Source organism: Manis javanica, chromosome 3 (genome assembly GCF_040802235.1).
Source record: "Manis javanica isolate MJ-LG chromosome 3, MJ_LKY, whole genome shotgun sequence".
NCBI lineage: Eukaryota > Metazoa > Chordata > Mammalia > Pholidota > Manidae > Manis > Manis javanica.
The window spans coordinates 213,948,256-213,961,004 of NC_133158.1; the positions used below are offsets into that span (position 1 = coordinate 213,948,256).

Below are 12,749 nucleotides of genomic sequence, written 5' to 3' on the forward strand. Positions count from 1 at the left end.
AGCCCTGCAGTTACTCAAGAGGACATTGTGTTTGCCCCACCCACATGGGCATGCCGATTCAGCCGCCACAGACGTAAGTCAAGGCATGTATGATCACCTTGACCCAGTAGCCACAGCCTTTATTTGCCATCAAGCCTGTATACCGTCTGGTCACATACTGACAGCCTCCGGGCCACTGACCCAGCTCCCCCAGGGCAGCTGACATCCTTCACAGTAAATGGAGCAAACACCATGTTCCCCTAAAACAGCCCAGGCCTGATGGTTTCCCTCTACTCACAGTTAGTTGTTGGGGTAGATACAGTTGAGGAAAATACAGTTTTTCACTAAATACATTAAATCTTAAAAAGATTGTCTCTGTTTTGCGATAAGCAGCTGGGGTTCTCTAAAGGCTTGAAAATAATAAGTTCTGCAGAACAGATGGCTAGAAAAACAGTCAATGGAGGAAGGCGGTTAAAAGGCACAAACTTCCGCTTATGAGATAAATAAGTACTAGGGATGTAATGTACGACATGATGACTATAGTTGACACTGTTCTGGAGTATGCAGGAAAGTTATTAAGAGAGCAGATCCCAAGAGAATTTTTTTTCTTTTTGTTGTATCTACAGGAGACAGTGGATGTTAGCTAAACCTACTGCAGTGACCATTTCAAAATACATGCAAATCAAAGCATTCTGTACACATAACCTGATAGAGTTACGCATGTCAATAATTTCTCAGGAAAAGCCAGTGGAATCTACTAAACACTAGAATCCTAAGATCTTAGCATTTTTCTACTCAGTCTCTCAGTTGGTTCAACTAGTAAGTCAACACCTCCTAATAAATGTTCATTGGGAAGTTATCTTTTGTTCTGTTTTAAGATTTTTTTTTTTTAACACATGGATTGATGTAGTTTAAAGGCAATTGTATACTTCAGCATTCACCTGGTTGGCACATAAAACTTGTAGAACATAAAAACAATTACCCAAATGACCTATATTTCACTTCTGGAATGCAAGCAGCAACATGATTTGCTCATGCTTGTACTTATAAAAGAACAGTTTAATTCCTAGTACATTCGCTTCTTTTCAAGATACTAGAAAATTCAAAGCAAACAATAATTTAGGCCTAAAATTTCCATGGAAGTTAAAAAAAATCACCATAAATAAGCATCCTTTTTAAAGCCTATGGGAAAGCTAATTTCTGATCTTTGCAAGATTACAACAGTAGGTAGAAGTAATTTGGGTCATCAGCTTTTATTTCAAACTTATTTCCTCAAAATTCAATTGCTTATACATCTTACAGTGAGGTATTTTCCAGTATTTATGTTTTTTGTTTTTCAGATGGAATTGCCTTGGTTTATAATTCTCCAAAAGCTGTTTTATCCATTATTACATCAACTTTGATTATCTTCTCATTTTTAGATTAATTTTAATTGAATGTATTAAATTTTTTAAATTTCTATTTAAAGAATTTAACAATTCTATATATTCATTCATTTAAAATTTCAATTTTTAATTTTCATGTTTTTGTAATATACTATAATGTGCAATATACTGAGCCCTTACATTCACAGATCCAAAATAATTTTTCAAGAATTTGACAATTAATTGCTTATATCTCTCATATTATCATCAAAAATTACTTTCATAAAGAGAGCTATAACAACCTTATAAGATGTCATCATTTAAACCTTCAACTGCAGTAGCAAAAAAATCCAATTAATTGGCAGCCACCTACTGTTATATTCTAAATAAATGTTAAATTAAATTATTCATAAATGAATTTCATTATAAATTATTAAATACCATATTTCCCGTTACAAGTGTATTTTTATTAAATAAGTTTTCCTTTAAATTGTGGGGTTTTTTTCATACACTTACATGGGGAATTCTCTTCAATTTGCAATATTTAACTGAAAAGTAACAATACTTTCAGAAAATAGTAGGTTATAATTTTCTTTAACATTAAATAAACTTCTGCCAGATTTCATTAATAATTTCAACCCAATGTTCCTGAAAAGTAATTGTATACAAACTAGAATATGTGCCAGATTATAGTCGTCCAAATGGGTTAGTGTAAGACATGGAAATAACATTAAGTTAGGGTAATAAAAACCAGTGTTGAGCTAGACTGCATTTTCCAACCAAGTATCATAAAATTGTAGGAAACAAGCATTAAAAAAATTTGCCTCCATGAAAAAGAAAAATTCAGTCAATGATGCTGGTATTTTTCCCCTTTGATATCAAGTATTTAACCATTTAGATACATAATGTAAAAATACCTAATATATGAACATGCATAGCATAAAATCCTGATATATATATATATATTTTTTTCTTGCTCAATTTCTTTAGAATTCTAGCAAAATGTAGGCAATACCAGAATGTTTCATTTTACCACTAAAACATATCATCTAAGAGCTTTATATTTCTTAACGGACACTATCTATTGCATAGGATAAATCAGTGAAACTTGATATGCTTCACTTATCTTTTCGTTTTTAATAATAATACTTTTCATGATAAATCTCAAGTCATGATTCTGAAGTGTGCTCTGCTACATGACGAGAGTACTTTCTTATGTTTTCCTGTGACAGGACGATGACGTTAGGGAAAGTCGATTCAGCTTCACAGCCTACGGAATGGGACCCTGTCTGCAAGCGAAAGACGGTGTGACCCCAAAGGGCCCAAACCATCCTATCCAGGTAAAGCCGAAAAGCCCTGACGAAATGAGGAAGGTTTTTATCGACCGGGCCAAGAAGATTGACACCATCTCCCGAGCCTGCTTCCCATTAGCCTTTTTGATTTTTAATATTTTCTACTGGGTTATCTATAAAATTCTTAGGCATGAGGATATTCATCAGCAACAAGATTAAGTCTCTGGGGGTGTGCAAGTATAAACAGTCAATTCAAAGAAAGCTTTTCTGCCATAGGTATTGTGTGCACGCGTGCGTGTGTGTGGGCGTGGCGTATAATGATCGCTGTATTAACATGGCACGTGGGAAGGTATTAGTATGATTTGCTATGCAAAGTCATGAGACAGATTAAGATTCTTTTAAAGGATGCAAATAATATATAGGGATTCTATTTTGTGTTAATTTAAAGTTATCTGTTCTTTCATAGTATCATAAAAATGGAGTATTACTGCCATATGTTTGTATGTAATGTAGTATCACTTATCAGTACCTGTGAAAACTACTTTGCAATTTGTTTTTTAATTCAATGATATTGTATCTTACAAAAGTAAAATTTGCACAACAAACTTTATAAAAAGAAGAAGGGGAAATATTGAATATAGAAATCACTTACCTTGAGGCTTTAAAATATTTTCTTATACTGTAGTTACAAAATAGAAAAAGAATCAACTAATTCAGTGGAAAACTCACTCAAAAGGAATAGAGATTGTACATCCAAATACTATGGGACCAACTTATCATACGCAATAACAATGAATTTTAAACTAGAAGGTTAAATTAAAAAAACTTCTATTGTTTGTTTATAAACTCTCTGGAGAGTTTAAACAAATGACTTAAGAGGTCATATTATATTTTAAAAAATCTACGTTTGTTAACTTTGTATCTCTATGAATGAAGGTGGAAATACTGAAAACAACATTATTATTTTTAAATCAGTGTTGTAGCAATTATGCGTTGCCAAACACTGAAAATGTCTAGCCAGCACCCTTATTTCCTTAGATTTTTAACAGCTGCTTAACTGTCAGTACGTAATTAGGTTTAATGTTTTGACATAATCGAACAAAGTTCACTAAGACTTTTATATGTTAGCTTAGAATTAGGCTTTAAAATTCAGTGGGATTAAAGTATTTACATTTTGATAAAAATGAATTTAATGAAAACAAAACTGGATTTATGAAAGATTTTTTAATAAGAACAGTTTTCCCATCACAGTTATATGGACTCAAACTCCTAGCTCCAAACATAAGGAGGGAGATTTTAATTCTTAATTATATAAATAAGTCATTTCTACAAAGTGAGGATTGATTGTTTTTGTACTTCTGAATTAATTGTTTCAACATGTAAGCCTTTCACTAGATGTGAATAACTAAATAAAATTTTTACTAAAAATTTATCAGCAACTCAGCAGAATTATTCCAATTACAGTGGACATTAATTCATTTCACACACTGTAATGAAGGACAACTATGTGATAGAGTTCTTGGCCAAATAGAAACAGATGCTGATTCTTTTTCAGTTTTGCTATTTTTGCATTATTTTTATCAGTAATGTTATATTTTTAAAAGCTCCAGAGTGCTTTTTAGATATGTTTTATTATTAGTTAGATTTGCTAAAGGGGAACTCAGTGTATTGAATTATTGACAAAGAAAAGTTTAGAACAATTATCATCTCAGATTAAAGAAATGAAAATTAGCCAGTTCTCGAACCCAATGGAATTATTTTCCAACCTTTAACCACTCTTAAGTGAAAAGCAAGAACTGCCATTTAAAGCTAAAATTTCTCAATGTTACTGAACTATAGTCCATCCAATTGTAGTTTATAAAAATAACTCAAAAAATATCTGTTCAGCAATTTTTGCTACAAAAGATGAAATTCTCCTTTATGAGCAATTTAAAACACTATTAGGAAAAAACCATCATGTTGGCATTAAATGTAAATTCCAAGACTGAAATAAATTATTGCTATGTCCTTACTAATTTTAAGGACTCTGTACCCAAAAGTTGAACATACTCTTCTTCCCTTGGTATGTGTAAACCAAAACCGTGAAAATATATTCTTGTCGGAACAAGATATGTTGTTTGTGTTCTCAGAAGATAAGCTGGGCCATTTGAAGTAATGATGAACTACATTGTCTCAATATGTCTCTGAAATACTTGAATGCATTTTTCTATACTTCACATGTCATTTCAAAAGTCACCCATCATTGCTTACATTAAGTGAATTCTTCTAGGAGCAAACAGAAAAATAATGAACTTATGCCCCCAAAGAAATTCATGGATCTCACTTGTTCTCATATTTAAGAATAAGAAAAATGTCTCTTTTTTAAAAATCTGAGACTTGGAATATAAAAACATTAGCCATGAGCCAACTTGTCAGCAGGGGAGTTGGTCTGGTAGAAATCTCTCCATCTCAGATGTTCAGTACTTTGCTTAAGTACAGATACTTAACCATCATCTTACTCCACTAAGAAAATACTTTGACAGCCATCACCCATACGGCAACAGAGACAAGGCAAATATGGTTGAATCAAAAATGTTGAAAGGACTGTGTCCCCTCTAATGAACTCTACAGACCCTTTGAAACTGGAAACTACATTGCAATTAGCATCCCAGAGTAGCATTTGCCTCCATAAGCCCTCTGACAAACCCTAATATTTCAAGTTAGACCAACCAGGAAACTATTAATGGTGAGAAAATAAAAATTCATGTATTTACCTGAACTATCTACACATAAATTCGAATTTTAATATGGATATCCTGAAGTATTTTGAAATAGCCACATTAGAAAGCTTGTAACTTTTGTACAGTTTATTTTACTTTTTTTATAATTATGTATCTTGACCATTGAAATACACAGTTCCATAGTATATGACTTTTTAGGAAACTTTGTACCTTAGAATGAGATATGCTATTCATCTCTTTCTTTCACAGCCATTAGAATTAGACTTAAACTATAGGGGACCTAGAAGTTTCTAGGCTATTTAAAATACATTCCAGAAAACCAAGGGTTTCTAAAACTTCTGCAACCTTTCCAGATGTTTCTCCATGGCAGTTACTCACCTGGAGTGTTCATCAACTCCTAGTTGCCTAATTTAAGGGGCCATTGTGACTACTTAACCTATAATCAATTCTTCTTCTATGGATATATTCTAATAACTTTGACCTTAATTTTGAATTATAAATGCTTTAAAATCTATATATCCCTATATTGGGTTTGTGAATTCCCAGGATCTTACAGAAGATAATGACAATTTTAGAGGAAAATAAAGAAAACGTAAATAAGTCAACATGTTTAACAGAGAACAAGTTGTTAACTACGTTAGCACTCTTCACAACTTATGTTGTTGTGATTTTAAGAGAAAAATGGGTGTATCTTCTGTACTATACACCCCCTTTTCTAAATATCTTTCACCCCGTTTTTAAAAATATACTTTTCTCTTCTTAATATAATATACCATAACCTTCTAGCCATTTCTGGAAACTATTATATTGGCAGCTAAAACCTCCCTTTTGTCTATAAAGTACACCACACATGAAATGGACACAAGGGAATATGGGCTTTCCAATATTAAAAGTAGAAAATATTCTCAATATTAAAAGTAGTAAATTGGCAAGACTGAAATTCATAACAACCCGAAGAACCATTTAGAGCCCTCTGAGAATGAAAATGTGCCACCGTCCTTAGACCCATCAGTCATTAACAGTATTTGGGGTCATGTCTCCTACTCTAAATAAAACAAATTTCACATACTTTGCAACATAGGTAACAGCAAAAACTCTCAAAATTTATTAGCCTATATCATCTGTATTTTTTTATCTAGTTGACACTGAATTAGTAAAGGAAAGAAAGCCACTCCAAGTACATAGCATAAACATATACATAGTTGGTCAGTATTTACTGATACCGAGAAGACAAAGACTATAAAATAATGGACTTGATTAAAAACACATTAAAAGAATAAGTATGTTTTCCACCCACAAAGTAGGCCCAGTTTTAACGGCCTATCCAAAGGAAATATAATCAATGGAAATATGACCTGTAATCATTATCTTAGTTCCCTGAGGAGATTAGTCAGGAACTGTCTCAGTGACTCACGATATTGTTTGCATATTTATAATTTCAAACTTGTCTTTTGAATTGTACTCACCTATTAAGCACAGTTATAACAACTACATTTTGCCTGTGAATCTGAGTTTCAGTTTTTGAACTACTAATTTTATTACCTGTGCTTGGCTTCTCAGTCACATGCTAGTATAGAGATACTGGAACTTTTAGCACAATTATTGACACAATAAGCACCAACAGACTATAGACAAAATTTGCACTCTTAGTGGCTGGCTTATTGTGCATTTCAGAGAATTTAGTTGCAAGAACTGCACCATTTCTTTAAGTGACAAATTTCAGGACTGCTTGAAATTGTACCCCAAATTCCCTAATCTACTCAAGCAAAATGAAAGAACTTTGCAGTTTTTCAAATAATTTTGACAAGACCACTTTCTTTAGCTGAACATATCTGAATAACGGTCAGGGAAAGATATAACCACGAAGATTAGAACTTGATAAAAGACTGAAATTTGAATACAGTGACAACTGAATCTTCTCCAAGATGCCTTCGTAATTGCTTACTGTATCCTCTAGTTGGAGCCACAATACCATTCAGAGCAGTGTATACATAATCATGTCCATCTCGTAATCTTTAAGCAGTTTCCATGACATATTTTAGACCTTGAAGTTTATCAGCTCATCCCTTTGACATTTTAAAAGGATTCTAAAAATGATTAGTAGAGTTACAGCTGGTCGCTATAAGATAATCTGCTAATTTTTAATACAGTATTTTAAAAAATGCACTGCATGGACACACAGATTGAGTGCAAATAAAATACTCATTACATCAGTTGCATTTTTATTCATTTCCAAGCTGTGACTCTGGGGGCTCAACCCGGCTGGCTTCAGCTCAGATCCACGTGTCATCTTGCGCCAGGAGCCAGGGTTGCAGGAACAGCCACTTTCTAAAGCGTGCTGTCCTCATGGAGTAAGTCAGGGCTGGAAGGTGCCCCACCAAACTACAAAATTAAAGCTTCTGCTCACACGTGCACAGTCAGTTCCTCAACAGAGACCCTGGTTCCTATCTTCTTGTTCACATAATACAAAGAGAAGGAAAACGTAGCAATTTCATTTTATTCTCACTGTTATATAAAATATTCATGAACAAATAAGCAGCATACTCTATGAATCACATTCACTTAATTATCTTTAACATTAAGCTCTTATCCCAGCCCTCACTGGTATCAAAAAGTGAATTTCCATAGGGAGTCAGCTGTTATGCTCATTACTTAAAAAGTAAAGTGATGCTAATTCTGCCATAACAGAGATGCTTAGTGCCCATGTGTAAAATATAACTCCCTGGGAATGGAAAATAACTAGGCAGGGGAAATGTTCTGGAGATGCTTCTCCCAGAAATGGGGCCAAAATGTAAAGAAATCCTGAGGATCCTAATACCTAGGATCCTCTTAGTCACTTTTTCTTCTACACTTTCCATTTTAATACTGTCTGTATCTCTTACCTTTTCCCTGTCTTGTGCGCGCGCGCGCACACACACACACACACACACACACACACACACATAATTATATGATGCTAATGGGATAGATTCCTTCAAATTGGAAATACAGAAGAAGTCAGCTTTTATAGACAGATACATAGTTCTGTGATAGGTTTTGCCATGTAAGTGATCCCCAGTGGGAAATATCAGCAGTGCAGTCATTTGAATTGGCCATTTTTTAATTATGAGACCATCATGTTTTGCTTCAACAACATATGAATGAAGCCGCATGGATTAAATCTTTCTCCAACTATTACCAAAAGAATTCTAAAACATTGCTTGGACTGTCTTTGAAGAATGGCTATTTGTCAAACACTTCTTCTAAGAGACGCACAGCAGTAACTAGTAATACTGGGTGACTTTGTAGTGTCTTAGGCACTTTTCTCAGTATTTTTTACGGTTCACACACAAACCAAATAAGAGGAGAATTTAAAAGGTGGTGGAGTAGTACTTTAAAAAAAATAGTGTTTCTGACCCCTGGCTGTACATTTGAATCCCATATGCATTTAAAAAAATACCTATCTCCTAGTGGTGGTCAACATAGAAGATATAATTCAATTGTTGATTGAACAAATATTCGGCAAGAGCCTTTTACATAATTGCCACTGTTCTAAGTGCTGAATTCAGTACGTTTAGAGTAAGACATAAAATTCTAGGTTATTAATAAATTTACAAGTGAAAACAATTGACATGACTGCACATAGTCCTAGTAAAACTTAGTTTAACACTGGGAGTTTTATAACTTTTTCTTTCTTCAAATTCAGTTTTGCCATCTCTCAATGAAAACCTTGAATTAAAAGTAAACCTTGATGTGCTTCTGATCAGTTTTCCTCCCAACATGAGAATCTTAACCATCATAATTTCTGGTACAAAATTATCCACATTCTCCTAAAACTCATAGAGCTACAGGTGCCTCGTTACTTTGATGGCAGGCTATTCCATCGTGGCATAGCTCTAAATAATATTTTTTTAAGTTTATTTTCATCAAGAAATGACTTTTACTTCATAGAATCCAAAGAAATCTACTTCTTTCCCTTAAGACAGTGCGTGATATATTTTCTGTCTGCTGCCCATGTTTAGACTCAATAAACTTTCTTCCACCCCTTACCACTAGCTTTACTATTTAAGCTATTAGTAAATGCACTTAAGTGTTAAACAATGATAAGATGTTGTCAGGTTTATAAAATAATCAAATATAAAATTGTCTATGTAGAAAAAGAGAAATATATTTAAAAATTCTATGTAAATTATATGCAGTATTTACAGTATTATGATATATAATATAATTTAACAATAATTTTAAATTCAGTATTTAAAAATGAAGCTCCTATGAAGATAATATATAAAATCCCACAAAATAATATGGATTTAGAAGAAGTCTATCAACCAAACATAATTCATATTTTTAGACTAAAGCTATAATAAAAATATAATGAATTCAGTTGTTTTATTTTAATAGTTTATTTTTCTCTAGGAGAGTTTTTGCAAAGGTGCCTTGGGGCAGCCCCAGTAATGGACACTTTGTGCAGCCTGGCTTGTGAATAGAAAGGAGGAGTTAAGGAGCTGAGGGTGAAAGGCCAGGAAAAGGCCCAGTGTTGGAACCTACTGGGATGATTTTTCATTTCTGTGGAAAACAAAATGAAGAGAATGTGCCGTATATTATCCGTGCACCATTCTAATATCATAGACAGTAACTTTCTTATAAGTGAGTCAAGATGTTTCAAAGATTACCCAAAAAAAGGTATTGCTATTTTATGGTGTTCCTTCTCTGTAGATTTAAACCATGTCTTCCTGAGTCTGATGTTTGTCTTCCTGTCCAGATGATGTCATATTTTTTCAGGAAATTATGTTGAAAATATATTTTTAAATGTATGCATGACTGTTCCAATTGTTTCTCATTTATTATCTTCAGTTTGATTCGGCAACTACCAAACTCTAATCAGAGCTGTTAACTCGTGCACAGTATGTGGTATTTATCATGTAACTGTAGAGAATATGATCAAAAACAATAAAAATGAACACTTTTCAGGAAAATGGATACCTTGTTTGTCCCATTTTTATAAAGAACACATTTTATTTTACCAGAGGGTCACGTTGTTTTCCTGACAAATGTCAGACAACATTTCTGTTCAGATGGCAACCGTGACATCTGGATTGCAAACCCATCGACACGTCATTCGGAGAAGACTGGAGGTGATGTATGACAAGGGGACAGTGGAGCTTACTTGCTGCATGGAATGAGAGAAGACGTGTCACTGTCTAGAAAAATGGTTTGACATGATCATACTTACAGCTTTTGTATGTTTGAAAGCCTTTGCTTATAATCAGTTTATTGGACAAAGCCACATTTACTGAACTTGTCCATGGAGACTGTTTCAAAATGGAGTGTAGGTCTTTTTCTTTATTTCATCTGAATTTACAACTCACTCTTTTCTTCCACACCGTAGGCTGGAGTTTGGTGATAGTATAATAGTAGGGAAATAACTGAAAAATTAAGGCATAAAAGATTTAAGAAAATATTGCTGTGTGGTATATAATAACTGGTCTCTTATTTTTGGAGTACCTATATGTATATGCAACAGGCTTTTACATAATGGTATGTATTTATTTATTGGCAGCACAAGGCTCAGGAAAATGGATAGATTGAAAAATTCTTCCTAAATAGGCCTTATGATTTTCCTTAATGAGCCAGCCTTCACTGAGCTGCATTTGAACAGTTCATATAATGAACTGAGACTCTTGACTGAAATGCCACTGAATCGGGCAATCTCATCTGTAAGTACAGTGCTATTTAGTGGCGATAGATGCTCATACAAACATATATGAATCAGCATAATGCGACTATAGCTTATTAGTAAACTACAATTTTAAGAAATCAATTTGTACTACCATGGTTTAAAATATTTTCATTTTCCTCATTACATTCACCATTTTCAATACCACTAAATTGGTTGTTTTTCTATGAGTATTTTATCACAATTCATTACTGTTAGTAGTTGCTTTCTTCCTTGTAAACAGTCTGCTGTACATAGTCCTCGTTTGTAGTTTGTGTACAATTCACAGTTAGCTACCCTGCTGTGGAAATCGTAATTGGAAGGAGGCCAAAGTTACTGGACTGCAATATGCTATAAATATTTAGGTACTTTGTTTTTCTGTCTCCTTATATTTGACCCCATGTGTTGCCTTATCAAGTTATCTCAGTAGATGCTCTTTACCCAACAATGAACTTCTCTAAAAAACACTCAGGCCCACCGTGACCTGGAAGCTGGGCTGTGAAAGAAGGTTTGCTCACAGTCTGTTGTGACGTGAGGAAGGAGTTGTCGAAAAACTTGTTCTCCAAACAATGAATACCCATTAGAAATACGACGATATTTATTTGTGCAACCGAATGGCTCTGAATCTTCCAAACAGTTCTCTGTTTTTAAGGCATCCATACAAAATAAATATTTTGAGTTGATGTCAGATTTCCTTTTCTCTGGAAAAAAAAAAAAGATCGTTCTAAATGTTCGGTTACAGAAATCACGTTATTTATTGATTTATAGGGTCTTTTGGAAATGATGACTTCACCCAAAAAAGTAATTTCATACCAACCTCTTTTGAAATAGTTTTTGTGTGAGAAGCATTCTTACAAGTGTAACCTTGTATATCTTAGGTGACGAAACAAAAAATATGGAGTGAAATTTAAATAGGAAACAAAGTGCATTTATTCAAATTTGAAACAGTGTAGGAAATGCAAAAGTATAGATTTAATTTTTTTCAAGAGCCAGAGAGTTGCTGAGAGAAAGTTGATAACGGGCTATTCAATCGCTTGAGAGAAATATAGTTTTAATCTATTACATTGTACTTAATAGATGCCAGAATAGACCCCAGAAGTCCGCCGCGTGATCATGTTGTTGTCTCTGCATGTTTCCTTTCCCTTCCTCTTCCTGCAGGAACCGAGGGTCCCGGACCAGAGGCTCATATTATGTTCACCTTATGCTTGTACTATTTCTAGGAAATCAAAAAAAAAAAATCCCTAAATAAGACTCAATCTTTTCTAAAATTATGAAATGTACACAGATGTGTTGCCTGTAATAAACTACAATATTTTTCCAATTCTGTTATTGATTTATTCTTTCCCTTTGTGAATGCAAAAGGGGAAGAATTAGGAATAAATGGAGAGAGCATACGCTTTGTAATTTACTTGAATCTAAAAAATCAGAACCCACTTACTAATGTTGAATTGATTATATTAGAAATATCATTTTCATATGGTCTGTGAAGGTTAACTAATGAAAATGTTGGGAAAAAAATGAAGAAAGTTGTGATGATATATCATGAAGAAATACATCTAGGCAAAAGTTTTCATATGACTTACTCTCCTAATGAGCAATGTAATTTAGTTTCTAAGAGGAAATTCTTAAAAAGTAACATTAATGTGATACTATTTAATATTGTTAGCACATTTTTATTAACTGTTACATTGGTCTTGTT

At 33.5% G+C, this 12,749-nt stretch overlaps 1 protein-coding gene across 2 annotated transcripts in view; it reads left to right on the forward strand.

The window, feature by feature from the left end:
• The window catches only part of GLRA3 (glycine receptor alpha 3), a 134,762-nt gene extending 124,455 nt beyond the window's left edge, over positions 1–10,307 (forward strand). For both annotated transcript variants that reach the window (XM_017674121.3, XM_017674122.3), the window contains one exon: positions 2,576–10,307. In XM_017674121.3, coding sequence (XP_017529610.1) covers positions 2,576–2,854 — 279 coding nt within the window. In that variant the 3' untranslated portion in view covers positions 2,855–10,307. The remainder of the gene's footprint in view (positions 1–2,575) is intronic.
• Positions 10,308–12,749: the final 2,442 nt, after the last annotated feature.